A 22,391-nucleotide genomic window follows, 5' to 3' on the forward strand; every position below is an offset into this window, starting at 1 on the left:
TCTATTGCCCTACCAAAGACACAGCCCTGTGTCAGTGCCGCGTTTGGTGCCACGGCCCCTCCGTCCACAGAATCCCCCTCTTCCTCACCAGGGCTCTCCCTCCCTTTCCCATCGAGCCAGAGCCGTGCTGTTCCCTGCAGAGTTGGTGAAGAGATGCTGACAGGTGTGACGATGGCACCGTCCTCCCACCGTCCTTGTCACCTGCGGTGTGCCCTCAGCACGCCCTGTGTCAGGGCTGCTCAGAATGCCGTCACGGCCCTGGCTGGTGTGGCTCAGTGGATTGAGTGCGGGCTGCGAACCAAAGTGTCGCAGGTTCGATTCCCAGTCAGGTCACATGCCTGGGTTGCGGGCAAGGCCTCCCGTAGGGGGCGCTCGAGAAGCAAGCACACATGGATGTTTCTCTCCCTCTCTCTCTCCCTCCCTTCCCTTCTCTCTAAAAATAATAAATAAAATCTTAAAAATATAAAAAGAACATGGTCACAGACACACACGTGGAGCCAGGACCACCCGTGACGCAGGAGATGGACAACTCCCTGGGCTCCGCCCTAAACCTCTGGGTCAGGATTTCGGGGCGGTCAGGGGAGGGAGAACCTGTGTTCTAACCGTTTCTTCGGGTCACTCTGGGAGGGGCTGGCCCATCAAGGTGTCAGAGAGACTTCTCCCCCGGGTGTTCCACCTGTTCTGGAGGGTGACGGAGACGGGGGGGGAAGGGCCGGGCAGGGGGGGAGACTCTGAGAACTGGGCGGTGCACACCGCTTGTCCCTCAGTCTGAGGACGAGGGTCCCTCAGAGGAGTCCGCTGCCCCCGGGCTCCCCCAGCAGTGCCCCAGCGTGTGTTTGTCTCCAAAGGGGGTGGCCCGAGCAGCTGAGGCTGCAGCGGCCTCCTCCCGGCAAAACATGTTCAACCTCCTCTTTCACGTCACCAAACAGTGTATCCAAATGAAATGGTGTGAGCAGTAGCGATAGGCCTTAAACACAGCAGATGCTTCCCGCAGACGTTTGGACCGTAGGAGGGAAACGAGTCTTTGCACCAGGGGAAGAACCCTTTGTGCGTGTCTTGTGGGTTTTGACAGGCATGCGTGTCTTGTGGGCCTTCAGTGCATGGGCTTGACCACCACCTGTCCTGCGTCCTCTCCTAGGGGAAGACAACGTGATCGCCGTTCCGTTGGGGAGTCGCAGTGTGAGGATCACAGTGAAGGGGCCCGCCCACCTCTGTAAGTAGCCTCTCATCCTCGCGTCGTTCTTGTTCCCTGAAAGTCTGTTTAGCCAAACCAATACAGTCGTTGTGTGCGTGGGGGTGGGGACCAACAGCTCAAGGGTCTGGACTCTGGAATGGTCTAGATCAGTAGGGAACTTTTTTCTTCTCACACCCCCAGTGGGAAATATTCCAGTTTGGGCTTAATCCCTCAGGGGATAGGAAATTGTTATGTGTGAAATAAACTTTTTTTTAAAAGATTTTATTTATTTATTTTTAGAGAGGGGAAGGGAAGGAGAAGGGGAGGGAGAGAAACGTCAGTGTGTGGTTGCCTCTCATGCGCCCCCTACTGGGGACCTGGCCTGCAACCCAGGCACGTGCCCTGACTGGGAATCGAACTGGTGACCCTTTGATCCACAGTCCATCACTCAATCCACTGAGCCACACCAGCCAGGGCAATCACCACACATTTTTTTAACCTTTTTTTTGTTTTTCAATGGCCGAAAGCCCACACAGCTCTGGGCTGATAGCAAATCCTCACCCGTATAAAAACCAATTTGAGTTTTTGAGAACAGGCCAGAATCATGCGGACCCCAGTGCCGTGCAGCACTTGCGTGATCGCGTTGTAAAACACCCACGCTGGGCTGGACAGTTACGCAGGGCTGAACGCTGCTCCCGGCAGCATTTACCGTCGTGCCTCGCTGCTGTTACGGAGAGCAGCCTGCAGCCCGCCACCGGGTGGGTGGGGGAGCACAGCGGGGCAGGTGTGGAGTGGTGCTGGGCTGTAACAAAGCATGAAGTGTGACCCATGCCACGACACAGGGTGTTTTGGAGAACATTGTACGGCATGAGGGAAGCCAGGTGGGAGGGCTATGGGATGCCGTTGACGGAACGGGTCTGGAGTTGGCTCACTGTGGGGACAGGACATGAATGGGGCTGCCGGGGCCAGGGTGGGGTGGTGTTGGAGGGAGGGGGAATGAGGGAAGAGGCGGCTCGTGGGTACGGATGTCTTTGGGGGGGGATGATAAAAACCTTCTAAATGTGGATGGTGCTGATGGTTTCACAGCCCTGCGAACATACCAGGACCATTAAACCACATGTAAGATGGGTGGGGCGGATGTTATGGCCTGTGAATTCTATGGCACAAACAAACAAAAAAATAGGCGGTGACGGGGCCTGATCGCTGGAAGGCGGTTCCCACACACTCAGCTCCAGAAATAGTTTAAAAGTCCTGGAAACAGAGCAAGTAGACAGCGAGCGGAGTAAGTACAAAAGTGAAACAAACTAAGGAACAGTGACAGCCTTGAGGGCAAACGCTCATTCACGTGCCTGTATTTTCTGGCACATTCCGCGTACGTTGACACTCAGAATTGGCGAGAACAGGGCTGGGAAAAGCTCCCATTTCTGCCAAGGGGATGGGTCTGCGGCTTGGACCCCCTCTGCTCCTGAGCGCAGCCCCACACTGGGCACGAGAAGTGTGCCTGGAAGTTACCCTCGGCTGCTGTGGCGTTGGCTTCGTTCATAAAGGGTTTAGCTGGCATTTCTGGACTTCTAAATATAGACGCCTCTTTACTTTCTTGGCTTATACCGCTGTTTTCTTGGTGCTCATTGTTAACAACGATAGAGTGCTGAGCCCTGACCTTCATCTCATTTGGCCGTAAGAAGTCACGCTTTTAAAGACCCGCATTGACTACGGCCCTCCGAAAGGCGGCATTAAGAGCGTCTCTCCGCTGTGGAATGGAATGGGATCCCAGAAGGCTCGTCTTGGTCCTGCCCGCAGGCGTCCGGATCCTGAACACTCGGTCCTGTCCCGAGTGTGGCCCCAGCTTTGGAGCAAACGCACAGCTCCCACTTTCCCGGCGGTGCGCCCCTCCGAAACGGAAGGGATGACAGGTCCCTGCCAAAGGGGCGTCATTGTCGCAAAACTCCAGCCGTGAATGGGTTCGACTAGCAGGGTGCTTGGGAAGCCGAGATGCCAGAAAACTGAGAACTTCCGTTGTCAACGGGAAGAATTTTTTTTTTTTTTTTGGTCATCTGCGTCTTGTCTGATGACCACACGAGTAGAAACATACACGTGGACAGCGCTTTTCGACCTGCGGAAACGGATGCTGAATAAGCGTGAGTCTCCCACCGCACACAGCCCCACTGAAGGCAGGACTTGGGTGTACGTGTAACTCAGCCGTGCCGCACGCCCATTCCACGTTTCCCTAGCGATACTTCCGTGGCCCTCTCAGAATGTAAGGAGACCCCCTGGGGGATGGATGGCCAGACCCCGCATCTCGAAAGAAGCCCGGGCAGGTACTTCTCCGAGCAAGCGCCTCAGCGAGAAGAAGATAAAAGACCTCATCCTCTTCCTGGCCATCGTTTCTTTCCAGACTCACTAGCAGGGATTCCGGCCTTTGAAGGCGTCTGTACGGACTTGAGTTGGGGAGGCTGGGGGATTGAAGAGCGTCTTGGTTTCTGATCCTGTTTTCAGCTGTTGCAGGCTGTATGCCGGATCTTGCCCGACTCTCCCCTGTGTGGCCGCCCCCGCCACACTGAGCATCAGGAGGAGAAGGAGTTGGGGGAGGACAGTGGGAGGGAGGCTCACACCCTCTGCCCCTCATGAAGGGAGGGTGTGTGCAGGTTTCCCACCCCTGCCCCCCCCCCCCCCAGCAAACCACAGGTGCTGAGCGGGGAAGCCCAGAGAGCCGGAGGGCTTGTGCGGGCAGCTCTCACGGCACGGGGCCGTGGAAAACAGGAATGCAACAAAAGGAACCATTATTGATGTCCGCAAACTTCTTTTCTGTCACAGAAGAGGCACTAGGGGGGACCCAGTCTGACACCAATGAAAGGGACACCTTTGGAAAAGCTAGTGGCTTCATCAGTCCACCTCCTTAGAACCTCTTGCATCCGTACACCTGCCTCTGAGCACGTCACTTGCCCGTGCCCTCCCACTCCCGACCCCTTTCCACGGTTGGCGCGAGAGCCCCTGCCTGCGTCCACCTCCTGGGTACGCGCCTGCGGTCTCACGTTCGTGTCCCCAGAGATCTGGGACACCCTGGAGAAGTGGAGGGACAGACTCCACGTTAAAAAGCAGGACGCTGGACGCAACTGCCAGCAGAGCCATCCTCGGCTGGAGGGGAGGGATGTCGCACGATGGATCGGTCAGTCGTCCCTCCCTCCCAGGTCACCTTCCTGGACTCTGATACCTCCCCAGCCCTGCCGGCCTGAACCCCGCATCCGAGGAAACCTGGAAGGCTGTGGTGACCCCGAGGGTCAGCGCCGTGGGAGAGCCCTCACCCAGTGGTGGAGCCCATCGGAGGCCCTTGGAATTCGGTCGGGCTGTTCCGGGCTGACCCCAGTCCTGAGACTCGGTGTTCTGCCTGTCTCCTGGGCGGGTGGGTGTGCCCCCACCTCGGTCTGTGTCTTGCTGTTGCCCCAAGGCCCACTGCTGCTCCTCCTCCTCCTCGTCAGAGGGCTCGCGCCTCCCGTCCATCCGGGGCCTCGGACTCTCTCCCGTCTCCCGTCTTCGTTTTTACCGACAACTCACCCTGTAACGCTGGGCATTAGGTCTCCACTGGAAGCAGGAAGTGAGTGTCATCCCCCCCTTTCCAAACATCCGCTGCAGTGGCGGCGGAGTCCGGGGCCAGCATGGCTGGGGCTCCGTGAGCCTGAGAGTGAGTAGCAGCATTGTTCCCTGACCGACCGCTCCCGGCTCCGGCAGATCGAGGAGGAGCTCGTGTCCAGCCTCTGGCTCGTCCCCACGCAGCTCCCAGCCTTCCTGTCGGGGGTGACCAGCACTGTCTCCGGGTGCCCATCACGCGGTCGGGCCGGGGCTCACGTTCCTGCAGCCGCTCCCGTGGCAGAGAGAGCTCCTGCGAGGCAAACCACCGAAGCATGTGGACTGCAGCCCCTCCTGCCGGGCCGTTTGCCTGGGTTTGATCCGCTTCCCGTGTCCTTTTTTAGGGTTTCATTTCTTTACTTTTAGAGAGAGAGGAAAGGAGGGAGAAAGAGAGGGAGAGAAACATCCATGTGTGGTTGCCTCTTGCACGCCCCCTAGTGGGGACCTGGCCTGCAACCCAGGCATGTGCCCTGACTGGGAATCGAACCGGCGACCCTTTGGTTCCCAGGCCAGCACTCAGTCCACTGAGCCATGCCAGCCAGAGCTGTTGTGTCCTTTGTTTGAAGTGGCTAAAGAACCCTTGAACACCAGGAATGAAGTGGAGATTTCAGAGCAGAAGAGGGCCTGGATGTTGTCTGATCTGACTCCTCTTTTTTTTTGTTTTTTGGTTTTTGTCCTCACCTGAGCATACATTTTCAGTGATTTCGGGGGAAAGGAGGAGAGAGAGAGAGAAGGAGGGGGAGAAACATCGAGGTATGAGAGAGAAACATGGATCGGCCGTTTGCCTCCCATACGTGCCTCAACTGGGGATCGAACCTGCAACCTTTATTTGGGTGTATGAGACGACACCCTGACCAACCGAGCCACCCAGCCAGGACTGGCTCCTCCCTGTTTCCAGCAACAAAACCCCGGGCAGTGGCTTCGCTGGGAGAGCGCTGGGACCAGGAGCCCCGCTGCCCCGCTGTGTCCTTCCATACTGCATCTCTCGGCCGCATACCAAGCCCCTGAGCACGGTGACACAGACACCACGAGTGAGACCGAGAAGGGGGAGGACAGCCACCACTGAAATGGAGCGGAAATGCTGTTGTGGCGAGACTGTCAACGGTCCCTTCTCTGCAGGACATCTAGGAGGCACTCCTGGCCCCGGCCGGGGGGCTCAGGTGGCTGGAGCCTTGCCCTGTGCACCGGGAGGCTGTGGGTTCAGTCCCTGGTTGGTGCCTGGGCGGGGACAGCCGTGTCCCATTCAGTGATGGACGCAAGACACACAGGACCTCGCTACAGTTGTGGCCACTTCCTGCGACTCTCCTGATTTCAACGTAAAGTTGTTTTTTTTTAGCGAATTTAAGATCCGTGGTGGTTTTGTCTAAAAGAGCAGATGTAAAGTGTCTGAAGAGGGGATACGATGAGCAGAGAAATGGCTACATATTCTTCTTCCCCTGGTGGCAGAGAAGGCGCCGAGGAGTTAAACAGATCCCACAGGGCCTTGTCCGCACCTCCGTGAGGGCAACTGGAAGGGTCCGTGTTTGCAGACTGCATGGGTGTCCTGGTCCTGTGTCGACACCACATGCGATCCTGTGCAATGAAACACCTTTCCGAAACAACAGCGCGTTTAAGGTGGTTCTCTCACTTAGAGCAGGTCTCCGGCTGCTAGACGCGGGGGTGGGGGCGGGGGTGGGAGAAATGGGCGAAAGTGGCCAAGACGTAGGAACTTCCGGCGATAACGCACGTCAGCTCTGGGGGTGTCATGTGCGGCGTGGTGACCAGGTAGCGACACTGGATCGCCTGTCTGGAAGTAGCTCAGAGGGAGACTCTTAAAAACCCTCAGCACAATGTCCTGGCTGGCGTGGCTCAGTGGATGGAGCGCAGGCTGTGAACCAAAGCATTGCAGGTTCGATTCCCAGTCAGGGCACATGCCTGGGTTGCAGGCCATGGCCCCCAACAACCGCACATTGATGTTTCTCTCTTTCTCCCTCCCTTCCCTCTCTAAAAAGAAAAGAAAAAAATATGAAAAAAAAAAGAAAAAGAAATGCCAAATTTACTTTAAAAAAATTCTCAGCACGAGAAACAGACGATGGAGGTGCCAGGCGAGGGAGGTGTCAGCTGGGCTTTCCGCGGCGATCACTGGGCCGCAGACGCAAATGTTGAACCACAATGTTGCCCGCCGGAGGCTAACGTGACGCGATGCGCCGATGACACCTCTCGTTCAAACGTTGTTTCCCAACCACAGTCATCGAGTCCAAAACGCTGCAGGGCCACAAAGGGGAGCACAGCTTTAGCGGCCCCGGCACCTTTGTCGTGGAGAACACCACCGTGGAGTTCCAGAGGAGCCCCGAGAGGCAGACCTTCAAGATCCCCGGGCCTCTCACGGCCGACTTCATCTTCAAGGTAGGCGGCCCCCGCCCTCCTCCTCCTCCCAGACCTCAGGCGCCCGCGGCTCCGCACCTCTCCGGTTTTTTGAAAAACGGCTGTGTGCGTGCGGCGGGCAGTCCCCGAGGGCTGCGTTTCCTCGGAGCGTGTCCTTAGTACCTCCCTCTGGGCCCCCAGGCCAGAGAATCGTGCCTGGCTTTCAGGTTCTGCCTCCTACAACCTCCCTCCCTCGTTGAGGAACAGACGTCCCTTTCGCGGGGGAGAGATTGTTTGGGTATTTGTGTCCTCTAGTCTCGGTGCTCGGAAGCGGAGGCAATAAATGCCCACGGCTTCAGCGTCAGAGCTCCGGCTGGGGTGGGGCAACACGGCCGGCGGCTGCCTGCCCCACGTCCTGAGCCCGCTCGGTGCCGTGGCGCGTTTTCTTACGATGGAGCGCCGAGGGGACAGGGGCTCCTTCCTCACCCGCCTTTTCCCTTGGCCCAGGTCCCGTCCCCTCAGGGGCGCACGTGTCTGCACACCCCGAGAGGGGCTTCTCCTCCCCGAGACCACCCACCAGCCCAGAGAGTCTCCGCTCTGGGCGAGCCTGGGTCGTCCCGCACCCTCCCTCACAGGGTGTCCCCTGTCGCGGCCGCTGGGTTCCCAGACAACCCAGCGCGGGGTTCTGCTGACACACTTGCGAAGGCCTGTGAGTTCGGAAGACGAAGGCGTTTCGGGGAGGGGTCTCGCCCCATCCCTTTCCAGAAACCCGTTCCACAGCAGAAACCGGGGGAAGAGAACGGCCCTGAGTGGGAGGGCGGTGGCCACCCCAGGGAAGGGCAGGCTCCCCGTGTGCCCGGTGCCCCTCTCTCCCGCGTCCCTGGCCCCGGAGGCCTTAAGCCCCGGCTGCCTTGAAGGAGACACTCGGGCCGACATTCACAGACGTCACGGGCCGCTCATGGGCATGGAAGCGGCGTCTGGCAGAGCGTTGAACCTTTGGCGCCACGTCCTTCCCCAGCAGCAACGTGCACGGGGCCGGGGCAGCGGCGGCTGCGTCTGTCTTTCTGTCTGTTCTCTCTGGTGGGTCGTCAGGCATGAACCCTCTGCCTGCTCAGCTCACCACGGGAGTTTTCCTTTCATTCCCGAGTAGTAAACACACACACACACACACACACACACACACACACAACTGCTTTTGTAAAAAACTGTCTTATGTTTTCCTGCACTGAGTAGGGGACATTAGTACCATGATAAAGTGGGAGAAATCGCCGGAAGTGAACATTTCTGGATAACTGTTTGTTTGCACTATACACACACACACACACACATATATGGATATGGTGCATATAAACACACCTACCCATGAGCTACTACATACTTGTATTTCTACACGTGTGTGGGTTCACACGTGTGCACAAATGCACACACATAAATGTGTGTGTGTGTTTATCCTAGATTGGTTATAGACTTATGAATTGATCATTGATTAGTGGCTAACAACTTGGGTACAGAATTCTGCAAATAAAATTACTGAAGATAATGATTTTATTTCTTTGCAACCAAAGCCGCCTGTGAGAAATCTGATGCCGTTTGATTTTTAGGTCATTGTTTTGTCTCTTTCTCCTAACTTTTAGGGTTCTCCTTTGTCCCGGTTGTTGTCATTTTTTTAAAGGCCTGCTCAGAACCTGGTGGGGGTTTTCATGCTGAAGACGCCCGTGTTTTTAAGGTGGAGGAGAATTTGCTCAGCAAACCTCGCCTCTCGTGATTGACTCTCTCTCTTTGGAGAGACCACCGTGATCTCCACGTAACGCTGACTGACATTTCCGGGTCTTGCCTCCAGGGGCTCGACTTCTGTCTTCCAGCTCCTTCTCTCTGTGTGTGGCATTCTGGGGCGTCCCGCGAGTGGGCTCCCAGGGGGAGACCTTCTGCTCGGGGCGGTCGCCCGGCAGCACACCTGCCCTCGGCTGTCATTTCTGGCTCACTCGCGTTCCTTCCACGTACGTCCTGGAACGCCCACGTGCAGCACCAACCGTGTGTGTGTGTGTGTGTGTGTGTGCATGCATTGGAGGGGCTGCAGTTGTGCTCTGAAGGATTTTATCTGGAGAAAAGTCTCCGAGGAGACGGAAGATGCTCTGAGCCCCCTGGGTGACAGGTCCCAGGGACAGGCGTGCGTGCAAGGCACGAGCTGGTTGCACGCAGCAGAGGTGTTATCACGGCTCTCTCTGTCCAGACCAGGTACACGGTGGCCAAGGACAGCGTGGTCCAGTTCTTCTTCTACCAGCCCATCAGTCACCAGTGGAGACAGACGGACTTCTTCCCCTGCACCGTGACCTGCGGAGGAGGTGAGGCCCCGGCTTTGCCCACGGAGAGCCAGAGCCCCGAGTTACAGTGGCAATAGCTCAGACTGTGAGAACAGGTCCTTCTCAATCTTCGAGTCGTCTTAGAAGAACCTGAGCATCTTTATAAAAAAAACAAAAGCAAAATTGATTCCTGAACCCAGCCCCGGTGTTTCTGAGTGAATGGGACCCTGGAGGGACCCGGGTGTCTGTGTGCATTCGGTTACATTTCTGCTGCTGTGTCTCTCAATCTTGTTCTGTTTGCTACTTCGCTCGCTTCATGTTGCGTTTTCCCGACCATGTTTCCAATCTTGTTCTGTTTGCTCCCTTCCTCCCTCCGCCTTACATGTTTGAGGGCCGCCCTGGCTGGGCGGCAACCCCCACAGGGGTCAGGGACCCAGCCGGGGCTCAGTATCAGGGAGCCAAGTTCCTTGAAGAGGGAGAACCAGGTGCGGGGAGCGAGAGTAAACAGCGCTGACGCGGCCCTCAGACCGTCCCTTTCTCCCGCCGCAGGGTATCAGCTGAATTCGGCCGAGTGTGTGGACACGCGCCTGAAGAGGGTGGTCCCTGACCACTACTGCCACTACTACCCCGAGAACGTGAAGCCCAAGCCCAAGCTGAAGGAGTGCGGCATGGACCCCTGTCCCTCCAGGTTTGCGCCGGGGCCCCCTCTTCCACTTTCGAAAACCACGCAGCTGCTGCGGCCCGGGCTGCTCCCCTCCGGCCTGCAGGGCGAGCCCTTGGCGGTGTCCAGCTGTGAGCACACGCCGGGGCAGGGGCCTGCGTGCGCACCGGCCGCCGCCGCTGCCGCCATGGTCCCCGGGGGCTGGGCTCGCCGGCTCCCTCAGCCTGAGTGCGTGCTCTCTCTCTCTCTCTCTCCCTCCCCTCTCTCTCTCTCTCTTCTTCTCTCTCTCTCCCTCTCTCTTCCTCTCTTTCTCTCTCTCCCCCTCTCTCTCTCCTCTCTCTCTCTCCCTTTCTCTCCCTCTCTCTCTTCCTCTCTCTCTCTCTCCCTCTCTCTCCCTCCCTCTCTCTCTCTCCCTCTCTCTCTCCCTCTCTCCCCCCCCTCTGTGGGCGGCGTCCCTGGGCTGTGATATTAACCCTGTATAACAGACCTCGCTCTGAGCATCAGCTCCGTCTGCACTATGTAAGGCCCCTTCACCCACGTGCCGTGTCTGGTCCGTCTGCCGGTCACCGGGGTCTGCGTCCTGCCCTGTGCGCTTTCACCCGGTGTCACCCACACCCACGTGTGGACTTCAGACATGTTCACCCTAAACTCAGGGTGAACGGTGCTGTGTGCGAGGGAGTCACGTGTGTTCACGCTGAAGCAGGAAAGCTGTGCGTGTGAGCTCTCCTCTTGCATAACCTAGTACCTGCCGACTCGGATGGCCTGGGGAAGTTCCCTGGCTGACCTGCAGCATCTTAAAACAACAGCCCGGTATCCAGGCCCAGAATCCCCCCGGTCTGTGCCAGCTGGCCGAGGCAGGGGTGTGTGTGTGTGGGACAGGACACATGCTCAGAGGGTTTCGTTTCCTGTCACTCACCTGCCCGTTACCTGTAGCCTCCCCACTGTCCACAGAGACCTTTAACACCAGGGGCGCACTCTGTGAACGGGGACGGTTTTCTGAAGACCCGCCTGTAGGACGGTGTGGTCATACCATCAGCAAATTTTATCAGCGTAACCTTGTTAAATGGTCAACCAGGACTAGATAGATGGATGCAGCCAAATAAGGAGAAACTTTCCTCTTTGATGAACACACGTCGCTAGGCCCCTCTCCTGTATTTTCATGTGCACCCGGGGGTGGTGTGGGTCGGGGATGCTTCTGGAAACGAAGGAGATGGTGGCTGAGTTTGGAGAAACGGTGCCCGGCACTGTGCACGCTCAGTGTTCAGTGGGAAAGAGCCTCGTCCCGTGGGCTGTGGAGCGGGGGTGAGTGCGTGTAGCCGGCGTGGGCGTGGACGTAGAAATGACGGTGTCACGACGGTCTCGTTCGCAGCGACGGGTTTAAGGAGATCATGCCCTACGACCACTTCCAGCCTCTCCCTCGGTGAGTGACGTCCCTGCTCTCTGTGTTTGGCTCCAAGTCGTTCATTTGCAGGGAATGGCTGTGTCTGCAGCGAGAGTCTGGATGCCGGGGGGGGGGGGGACGGACGGCAGACCCAGTGCCGGGAGGGAGCGCAGCATCGGGCCGCCTCCGGCGATGGGTGTTTGCGGTCCCTGCAGGGGTGGGGCGTGTCCTGCCCGCCTGGGGCGTCGTAGGGAGCTCCCGCATTGCCGGAGGTCAGAGTTTGCACCCCTGTCTCCCCTGGACGGGTAGCACGGTCCTTTCTGACCTGGACTTTCTGGGACCCCAGGGATAGCGCCCTGTGGTGTTCCGTAGCTGGGGGGCCGCTGGCGGGTGCTTGCACACTCCGTGTTTACCTAACCCGACCCTCGCCGAGGTCCCAGGAAGGGGAACAAGGGCAGGTGGGTTGTTCCCACTGGACAGCAGCCTCGGGGTCGGAGGGCAGTGAGGCGGCTGTGGCCGTGGACCCTGTGGGGCCGTGAAGACTCAGGTCGTCCCCCTCCGGGCCCCCGGGCTCTCTGCACCGAACCCCGAGCGCCGCTCCCTCTGCGCGGACCGGGCAGCGGGCGTGCCGACCCCCTCCCCCTCGCCCCCGACCCCAAGTGATGCGCTCTCTCTCTGGCCTGTCCGCTCCGGAGCTGGGAGCACAACCCCTGGACGGCGTGCTCGGTGTCCTGCGGCGGGGGCACGCAGCGGCGCAGCTTCGTGTGCGTGGAGGAGTCCCTGCACGGCGAGGTGCTGCAGGTGGAGGAGTGGAAGTGCATGTACGCGCCCAAGCCCAAGGTCATGCAGACCTGCAACCTCTTCGACTGCCCCAAGTGGGTCGCCATGGACTGGTCGCAGGTGAGCCGGCCCTGCGCGCGGCCCTGGCCTCCGGCTGGTCGCGAGTGTTGGCTGTGGGCCGCTGGTTCCTGCTGGCTCACATTTCCCCTAAAAAAAAAAAGTTTGGGACATTTCATGCCCTTTCACATATGTTTAGCTTGAGACCTAAAATTAATGTTGTCACAAGTTTAAATGAAAAAACATCAAAAGAGGTTGTTGCTAACAATGTGGTACATGCTAGCATGTCCAAATCACATGGTAGAGCATTTTTTATTTTTATTTATTTTTAAAAATATTTTATTTATTTATTTTTAGAGAGGGAAGGGAGGGAGAAAGAGAGAGAGAGAGAGAGAAACATCAATGTGTGGTTGCTGGGGGCCATGGCCTGCAACCCAGGCATGTACCCTGACTGGGAATCGAACCTGCGATGCTTTGATTCGCAGCCCGCGCTCAATCCACTGAGCTATGCCAGCCAGGGCTTAGAGCATTTTTTAGAAGTGTGCCTACGAGAATGTCAGTGATGCCCAGTCTTGCCGTCTGTCACTGAAAAAGCATGCGAGCACGTTCTTGAAGAATTTGTAGGTTTTGCATTTTTCCCTCCTCAACTCACACTTTTGACCCACTCTTTTCACGGGAGTTAATCCCAATTAATGTCCTTTTATGCTTTAAAGCCTGTTATTGATTGTTCCCCAAGAAAATCTATAGCAATGAAAATTAATTCATTTTAATGTCCTGTGGCTGACATGCTCCAAGTACTACAAAATGTGCCCTTGGGTTAAGTTATTATTATAGTATTTAATTTTAATACGTAATCAAGAGACATGAGTATATTTTTAAATTTTGGTAAATCATGATTACACATAAAAAGTAAATTTTCACCCAAAATCAGTCTTTGCAGAAGATGAGGGAGGCTCAAAAAACAGTCTCTCATGAGACCTGGGATCCCGATAATTGCCCTCTCAGTTTTGCTGTTGATTTCTCCCTTCATTTAGTTTTGCACTAATTTACACGCGAAGATAACTTGCTCCGGCACACACCCAGGCCGAGCTGGGGGGACTGGATCAGAGCAAGGCCCTGCTCTGACCTCCTGAGCTCCGTGCAGAGCGTCCCGCCGCGGCCTAGCGCTGAAAACCCAGGTCGCTTCTGCAAGCTGCGGGGCTGGCTTTCGGCTCTCAGAAGCCGTGTCCGCATGTTTCGTGCGGGCTTCAGCGCCCTGACGCCGGCGCCCCACCCCCCCCGCCCCCCCCGGAGGTCCTCCCTGTGTCACCGAAACTGCCACGCATTCTCGGCGACGAGAAGTGGTGGGCACGGCGGACACGTGCAGCTCCAGGGAGGAGTCTCGTCCGGGCCTTGCGGAAGGAGACACAGGCCTTCAGATCGATTGGCCGCCTGTGGTCGCCTTATACCCCATAACCGCGTTTTTTCCCCCACGGGCAGACTTTTTTTTTTCTTTCTTGGCCTGTGTAAAACCCCCTCTCCAGATCACGTGGATTCCAGATGGATCCACGTGGGGTAGTTGAGTCAGTTTCCCAGAGGCAGGGCCTGCTCTGCTTCTCCCCTGATTCTTGGAATATTGGCTGAGCGGTTGTAAGAGTGGCCGGAGGAGATGACGGGGGTTCCCTGGGGCCTGCCCTCCATGGGGACGCGTGTGGGCCTCTTGTCGCCTCCGAAACTCTCCTGCGGGCATGCATGGACCCCCAGGGGGACTGTGGGAAGAACCGCTGAGCTTCAGGAAGCTGTGGCCAAGTCATGGTCTTGGCAACAGGAGTCTCTGGGGTGGGGTTCCATTCTGCCTCTCAGGAGCCCTGCGACCTTGAGCAAGGTCCTCGGGTGGTGGGCTGTGTCCGTCCGTTCAGTGGGAGGTGTGTGGGGAGGCGGAGTGAGGCCCCACGGGCAGGACTCTGCCTCTCCCAGGGCTGGATCCAGAATTGGGGAGTCCTGAGCTCGGGCTGTTTGCAGGTGACGCGTTAAGAAAAAAGAATAGCCCTGGCTGGTGTGGCTCAGTGGATTGAGTGTCAGTCTGGGAACCGAAAGGTCGCTGGTTCAATTCCCCGTCCCAGCACATGCCTGGGTTGCAGTCCAGGTCCCCAGTAGGGGGCGCTCGAGAGGTGACTGATGGATGTTTCTCTCCCTCTCTTTCTCCCTCCCTTCCCCGCTCTGTAAAAATAAGTACATAACATCTTAAAAACAAAAGCCTTTCTTAAGAAAAAAAGGATAGAAAACAGAAATATTGGGTATCTAATTGAATGTTTATTTAGAATAAGAAAAGAAATTTTAAAAAAATTTTAAAGCTGGCAACAACCCTAATGTGCACTCTAGACTTGAGTTCATAATAATGTATCAACAATTTTGGTTCATCAGTGATGATGCCCCAAACCCCCTAATGCACAGTGTTGGTAATGGGGGGAGGTCTGCTCACTGAGGAGGCCTGGGGCACCTTTGAACTGGTGATTCATTTTTCTGTCAGCCTAAGATGGTCTTAAAAACTAAGTCTATTAATTTATTTTTAAAGATTTTATTTATTTATTTTTAGAGAGGGAAGGGAGGGAGAAAGAGAGAGAGAGAAACATCAATGTTCTGTTGCTGGGGTCATGTCCTGCAACCCAGGCACATACCCTGACTGGGAATTGAACCTGCAACACTTTGGTTCACAGCCCGCACTTAATCCACTGAGCTACGCCAGCCAGGGCCTCTAAGTCTATTAATTTAAGAAAACACATACCCACACGAACATATGCTCACTAACATGTAGATCAATTGAAAAGACGTGTTAGATTTTCACAACACGAAAACATTCCACTCACAACCAAGAGCCCCTTCCAAATGAAAAATAAATTCCTCAAGAAAAAAACCCAGCAGCACAAGGGTCACATGTATTGAGAAAATACAGCACAATGTTTTCATTAATTTTAGCTGCCTGATAGGCACACGGTATTTTTCCCTAAACCTTTTGACACCAGCTTTGAAAGAACGGCGTCTGCAGCTGGGAGAGAGAGCTGATCCCTGGGCACGGTCGCTCACAATTTAAATCGATGGTTTAGAAAACGCTCTTTCATCCTCACAAACTGTTTCGAAAAATGTCATGTAACTTTTTAATGAGATTTGACGAAACTGAAGTTTCCCTCCTGTTGGATTGGGAAGACTTCGGGGAATTCCAGCGTTTCTTGCCCCGAGACCCCACCTTCTGTGGCTCGTGTCCACGCAGACGGGCAACTTCCACCCTGTTCTGCCTCGTGGCGCACGTCAGCTAATCCTAAAATCCCGTGGCACACCTAAACCGCATTTTTTGCCAATCTGACAAAAAAAATTTTTTTGCCGATCTAATTGATTTACAAAAAAAATAATAGTAATTACCTACCCTTTTTGCTCTAAAGTGCCTTTTTTAAAAAGTCAGGTGCCTGTACTTGTTTATAAGGCTTTTTAAAAGCTTTTATTTATTTATTTTTAGAGAGAGGGGAAAGGAAAGAGAGAGAGAGAAAGAAACATCAATGTGTGGTCGCCTCTCGCACACCCCACTCTGGGGACCCAGCCCCACAACCCAGGCATGTGCCCTGACTGGGAATCGAACCAGCGACCCTTTGGTTCACAGCCTGAGCTCAGTCCACTGAGCCACACCAGCCAGGGCTATAAGGCTTTTTGGTACCAAGAATGAACCAACCAGATGCAACCTCGTTATGTGACGTGCCCAGTCACATGCAAGCCTGTTATGTGACCTGCGTCTTTATGGTTCAAGACGGGGCATTCACGCCGATGCCTGTCGTTGTGTTGGCTGTTGTCATTTTTCTCTTCGACAGTCTGAGGGCGAAGAGCTCAGGGCCCCTGACCGAATGAGTCAGGTACGGCACATTTTAAGAATTCTTGCGGCACACTGGTTGAAAATCGCCGACGTAGGCAGTGGCTCCTCCTCTTCCTTTGCACGAGACGAGAAGCCTTCGTGGGTCTCCTGGTGAGCAAGGGTGTCACCGGCTTCTCTTTTCCTCTCCCAAGTGCACGGTGACCTGCGGCCGGGGGCTGCGCTACCGGGTGGTGCTGTGCATCAACCATCTCGGCCAGCACGTGGGCGGCTGCAACCCGCAGCTGAAGCTGCACATCAAGGAGGAGTGTGTCATCCCCGTCCCCTGCTACAAACCCCGAGGTAAGGCGGGCGGGGCGTCTCGCTCCGATCTCGTTCTGCAGCTCCCTAGCTTTCTGACAGAGTTGTTGTCCTGACAGATGGCCCTGCACCTCCACACAGAAGCTGGACCTCAGGGTGTGGTGGGTCCAGAGGGAGGGAGTGTGGAGCGCTTGTCCGTCCAGCCCCTAGTCTCAGGGCACGTACAGTAATCGGATGCAGCCTCTGCCTTGAGGAACAAGTGGGGAGGAGGAGGAAGGGGAAGAAGGGCAGGAAGTTCCTACTGCTCTGTGTTCCCTGGTGTCCGATACCTGCCTCTCCCTGCGATGCCTGCCTCCTGAGGGAGGGACGCCATGGTCCTCGTCCGGTCCTGCCGCCTGCCCCGGAGGGAGTGAAGACCTTCCATCCCCCGTCTGGATCTGCAGACGCATCCAGAATTTCTTTCCCAGCCCCGTTGGCTCCACCTGCATTGGCCGCAGCGGGTAGCACCCAGGGGCAGGATGTCTGAGCATCGTCTCTTGGTTACGTGTCCCTCTCTGCACGGGACCACAGGTTTCCCTAGATGCTAGCAACGTGTCACCAACCCTGAGGACGCGAGGTTTCTTTCTGGGCGTGGCAGAAGGATTATTGGCACCTGTTAGGGCCGAGGGCCCCTCCCTCGTGCGTTCGGAGAGGAGGGTACAACCCTCCTTTGTTATTCCTGTGTTCGTGGTCCGTGCCCATCACCTCACAGTGAGCGGGTCAGCAAGTATTCACGGGAGGACGCCTGTCTCCCGGGAAAGTCGCGGGTTGCCAGGCAACGGGCAGAGACTGACTTTGTACCTTGCCCTCTGACCTCTCTTCTCCTTCCTCCTTCACTCTGGGGGGGGGATGTGGCTTCCACGGCCCCTCGGCTGGCGTCTGTGGTGTCCCTGCAGCAGCCCCAGATTACTTTCCTTCTCACTTCATCGCCAGACTGTTTGTTTCTTCCTTAGCCTCTGGGTGGGGGGCGGGGTTCAGAGGACAGCAGCGGCCCCAGCTCGCCCTGCATGGGAGCTGTCCCTGGGAACGGCCTCCCCAGCGCCGGCAGCAGCCATGAAAGAAAGTTCGAGTAAACCCTAGCACAGATGCTCCGCCCCCCAAACCTTCCCGTTATTTGTGTTTCTCCGTTCCATCCTTCACTCATTGGGCAAAAATCATTTGTGGCGGAAGAAAGCCGGCCGATGCGGTTGAAGTGAGACCTTATGTAATGTGCCAACAGCACGCTGGTGTGCGTTTGGAAGACACATTTTTGTCTTCGCTTGGCGAGTACGTGCAGCTGGGCCATGGGGTCATCGGGTCCCTGTTGATTGTGTGTTAATTGAAGAAATCTACGACGGCCCTTTTTGGTTCCGCCCCGAAGCCCCGTCGTGTCCTGAGGCAAAGGACTCGGCCGGTCCACCTCGGGGAAGTGCGACCTCTGCATGGGCGGCGTCTCCAGCAAGCCACGGTCACCTGTCCAGCTCCCTGGATGATTCACGATCCCTAAGCTTGTTGTTTATGCTCTTTTCCTTTCCCTTAGAAAAGAGCCCCGTGGAGGCTAAACTGCCTTGGCTGAAACAAGCGCGTGAGCTGGAAGAGACGAGAATAGCAACAGAAGAACCAACGTGAGTCCCAGGGCCTTTTATGGGAGCGTCCCCGGGCATGGCCCGTGAGCCTGATCCGTGTGATTCCCCTCCCCCCTGCAGTTCGGGGAAACGTTTCAAATCCAAGTGAGCCGGCCGTGCAGACTCCGGAGAGCCCGGGCGGGTGAGCGGGCCGGCAGGTGGTCTTCTCCGAGTCACCGTTCGGCAGCCCTGCTCTGGCAGGGCCTGTGAGGTGCGGCACGAAAGAACCGTCTTGTTTACCCCCGGGCAGACCCAGGGGTCTGCCGCGGCGGAGAGACGGGGGATCATTCCTGGATCTAGAGGAGCACCAGGGTCTCACCGAGCACCGCCACAGCGGTACACACGTGGTTAGGTCGTGGTCGGTCTCTGTGGAAACAGTTATGTTGGGCCCCGGGTGGTGCGGCTCAGTGGATTGAGTGTGAGCTGTGAACCAAAGGGTCACCAGTTCGATTCCCAGTCAGGGCACATGCCTGGGTGGCAGGCTAGGTCCCCAGTAGGGGGCGCATGTGAGTGGCAAGCACACATTGATGTTTCTCTCCCTCTCTTTCTCCCTCCCTTCCCCTCTCTCTAAAAATAAATAAATGAAATCTTAAAATAAAAAGGTTACATACTTAAAAAAAAAACAATTACGTTGGAATACATCAGGGCGACCCGAGTCGTTATCAGATGATACCCTGAGTTGCGCTGCTGGGGGGCACCGGCGAGAGAGGGGGCTCCTGAGTGCGCAGCCTAGAACCCCTACTTCCGACGACGGGACCTTAGACAAATCTTGCTTGAGTAGCTGTGTGTCTCACCCTTCAGGTGGGGTTTAGTCTCTCCAGGGCCCGTCCCACTCGGAAGTCCAGTGGCTTCCATCCACATGGGACTGGGGACGTGTGGATTGAAATGTTGTAAGTGGAATCGAGAATGAAGAGTCGATCCAAGAACCACCCCTGGAGGCAGGGGCAGAGGGGCCCCAAGAGAGCGAGACATCAGAGGCGCTGGGAGGCCGGCCGGGCACTGGGCTGGCTAGAGTGTCGTGGCCAAACGCCAGGGCGGCGGGCTCCATCCCCGGTCAGGACACATGCAGGGGTCGACCAGTGAATGTATAGAAAAAGTGGAACAACACGTGTACGTCTTTCTCCCTCGTCTTTCTCCCCCCACTCTCTAAAATCCGTAACAAATGAGTAACAACAAAACGGAGGTGCCCCGAGACCCCTGGGAGTCTGGGGGAATGGTGGCACTGGCGAGGGACTCGTGCGGTGGGACCTCGGGCCCCACGTCACACACGTGAGGTCTGCGTGCCAGTTCCCGAGACGGCGGCTCCCGGGGGTGGAGGAGAGGGACCTCAGGTGCGGGGTGGCCGTCCTTCTCAGGGAGGGGGCTCCTGCTTGGGCAGTCCTAAACAAATTAAAAAGACGATAATAAGGATTTTGGATGAGTCGGTTAGCGTCTCCACACCGCCCAGTGGTACGAGGAGGGCGTTAGGCCCACCGCTCCGCGAACTCTGGGCCAGCCCCAGCTCCTGTGATTCTGCAGGAGAAGGAACCCATGGGGGAAGGGGGTGCGCCTGGGAGGGAGTGTGCAGGGGTCTCCCACGGGGGGTCCTCGGGTTCGCAGTCTAGAGCGATGCGGCCCACCAGGGTCTCGTGTTCCCAAGCAAAGCTGCGTCCCCTTCTCCCAGCCCCTGGGCGTCTCCGAGCTACCTTCGGTCTCTACACAGGTGTCGCCAGCGTTTTTAGCAAAGCATCCAGGAGGCTTTGGGGTGGGGGTGCATCCAAGTTTGGGGACCACTGCATCCAATAGGGCCCCTTTCAGGGTCTAAAAAACGGTGGGATTTGTTGACTTGGAAAAGGGGGATGTCGTGTAGCTGCCGCGGGTCCTCACATTCCCTGGGTGGAGCTGTGTGTCCTCTGCTCCCACAGGACCCCGCTCCCTCCCCCCGCCCCCCGGCAGGTGGGCGGAGCCCACAGCACCTGGCCCCCCCCCCGCCCCCCACCCCCACCTTCACGCTTTCCCTGTGTCACCGACTCCCGGCTTGCCGTTCCAGCTCCTGTTCCTGGCTGCCTGGCGTGAAGTTTATAGCTCCCCCGCTCCCCTTCCGACGGCTCACTCCCTCGATTTCCGAGCAAAACCGCAGCCCAGCTCAGCTCCCAGGGCATCCTTTTATTAGCACTGTCTTTTGCGGTCTGGGATGCTTGCTTGTTGACAACACGGGGAAGGATGAACAGACCCGTGGTTCCAGCCCGCCCCCGCCCCCCGAGCAAAGCCTGCCAGACCCGCCCGCCCGGGGAAGATAAATATTTCTGCTTCTGTGGTTTCCCGTGGCCCGGGCTCTGAACTTACATAGGGAGTGCGTGTTCAAAAGGCACTCTCCCCCCTGCTTTTTTAAATTAGGAAAATAAAAATGATAGCTTCTAAAGCTGAGCCAAGGAAACGGCAGTTCGGACCTTCTTAGCTTTCCAGCTGCGGAATGTGTTGACAGTTGGTACGGCCCCTCTTTGGTTGCAGAGTTCTTCCCTGGAGTCTTCGTCGTTTTGTGTGTGTGTGTGGGGGGGGGGGTTCAGGAGAGGAGGCGCCCTCTCCTGCCTCCCACGCGGGACCATCGAGGACGCGGGGCAGACGGAGGGTGGATGCTTCCCTTGCTGCCCTGTTCGCGTCTCCACTTGTGGAAGTCGCACGCGCTGGCATCCACTGAGGCTGCATCTCGGGAGTCTGTCCCACGAACGGACACAGGGGGGACTTCGTGGGCACCAGGCCTCGTGCTGGGTGTTCCGTGGGGGTCTCGTTCTGACAGGGACCCCACGGGGGGCGTCGTCAGTATCCCCCCACTAGGGAGGAGGAGACCCGGGGGTCTCACAGAGGTGAAGACGTGGTCCCACATCGCTGAGCTGCGTAGTAGTGACCGCCGGCTGCTCTCTGGCGGGGGCACCAGGGAGAGCCCCACTTGGAGGTCAGGTGACCCCACTCAGGTCCCGCCCACCCTGGGGTTCGTGTGATGGGGAGACAGAGGAGGCAGCGACTGCCTGGTGGTGGTGTGAGGTGCACAGGGCAGGGACGGCTTCCTGGGAGGGAGGGGCCTCGACCTGCGGTTCTGAGGTGCACCTGGGGTCGGAAGCACCGCGTGCCGGGCGCTGGGGGCTGGGGGCTGCGTGCAGGGTGGCTGGTCCCCAAGGCACTGAGTGTGGAGGAGAGGGGGGTGACCGTGGCCAGACAGTAAGCAGGTCTTGGAGGCAAACCTCTGATGATGCATCTCAGATTTATGTTTGTTTTTTTTTTTAATTCTGCACATCATCCACGATGCATTTCCACGGACGTCTCTGTTCTTGAAGCGAGTGCATTGACCAAAGCTTCCTTTATTCCCAACGCGCTTCCTGAGGGCTCCTGCCTTCGGTCACTGAACATTGGGGTTGGGAGCCAGGACAACGGGCGTTTCTTTGGGGGGCTCACGTGTGGCGGTGGCATTCCATGTTTGTCCGTGGACGTGCCGCCACAGACGGCGGTGGCGAAGCTTTGCCTGGGGCAGGGAGGCCGGCGCCTCCGGGAGACCCTGACAGCCCCATCTTGTGAGATTTTTTTTAAATCCTCACCTGAAGATGTTTATCGATTTGGGGGGAGGGAGGTGGACATCAATGGGAGAGAGAAACATCGATCAGTTGCCTCCCACGTGTGCCTGGACCGGGGATCAAACCTGCGACCTTTCGGTGGATGAGACCATGCTCCAACCAGCCGAGCCACCACGGAAGGCGCACCCACTGACGACTGTAAACGTCAGGGCTTGTTGCGTCTAAGCCAACATCCCAGCCGCATTTTCTGGAATCATTTATACCACACCACCCCTGGAATAGAGGGCTGCATTCACCTATATTTCAAGGATGTACCCCGTAGCTCCCCACTGAGAACTCATAGTATGGTTTCATATAGCATACGCTTTGGGGAGGTTTTGTACTGAGTAAACCTTTTGAACATTATTGGGCCCAAGGTTTCCCAAACTGACTCTTGTCACTGAACCTCCCCTTCACCTGTCACCTGTTAATGCCCCACAATGGAAGCGTGGCTTCTGTAATGTGTATGCATCCCGACTGAATCTGTTTCTTCTTTTTTTTAAGATTTTATTTATTTATTTTTAGAGAGGGAAGGGAGGGAGAAAGAGAGAGAGAGAAACATCAATGTGCAGTTGCTGGAGGTTATGGCCTGCAACCCAGGCATCTGCCCTGACTGGGAATCGAACCTGCGACACTTTGGTTCACAGCCCGCGCTCAATCCACTCAGCTACGCCAGCCAGGGCTGAATCTGTTTCCTCCTAAAGCTCAG

General features: G+C 56.7%; 1 protein-coding gene across 2 annotated transcripts in view; it reads left to right on the plus strand.

Annotated features, from left to right (window-relative positions):
- ADAMTSL3 (ADAMTS like 3) overlaps positions 1-22,391 on the plus strand; it is a 137,785-nt gene that overhangs the window by 69,661 nt on the left and 45,733 nt on the right. For both annotated transcript variants that reach the window (XM_036013173.1, XM_036013174.1), the window contains exons 7-14: positions 1,139-1,213; positions 7,026-7,183; positions 9,372-9,483; positions 9,991-10,129; positions 11,472-11,522; positions 12,179-12,383; positions 16,350-16,497; positions 18,014-18,098. In XM_036013173.1, coding sequence (XP_035869066.1) covers positions 1,139-1,213; positions 7,026-7,183; positions 9,372-9,483; positions 9,991-10,129; positions 11,472-11,522; positions 12,179-12,383; positions 16,350-16,497; positions 18,014-18,098 — 973 coding nt within the window. The remainder of the gene's footprint in view (positions 1-1,138; positions 1,214-7,025; positions 7,184-9,371; positions 9,484-9,990; positions 10,130-11,471; positions 11,523-12,178; positions 12,384-16,349; positions 16,498-18,013; positions 18,099-22,391) is intronic.

This window comes from Phyllostomus discolor, chromosome 12, assembly GCF_004126475.2.
Source record: "Phyllostomus discolor isolate MPI-MPIP mPhyDis1 chromosome 12, mPhyDis1.pri.v3, whole genome shotgun sequence".
Lineage (NCBI taxonomy): Eukaryota > Metazoa > Chordata > Mammalia > Chiroptera > Phyllostomidae > Phyllostomus > Phyllostomus discolor.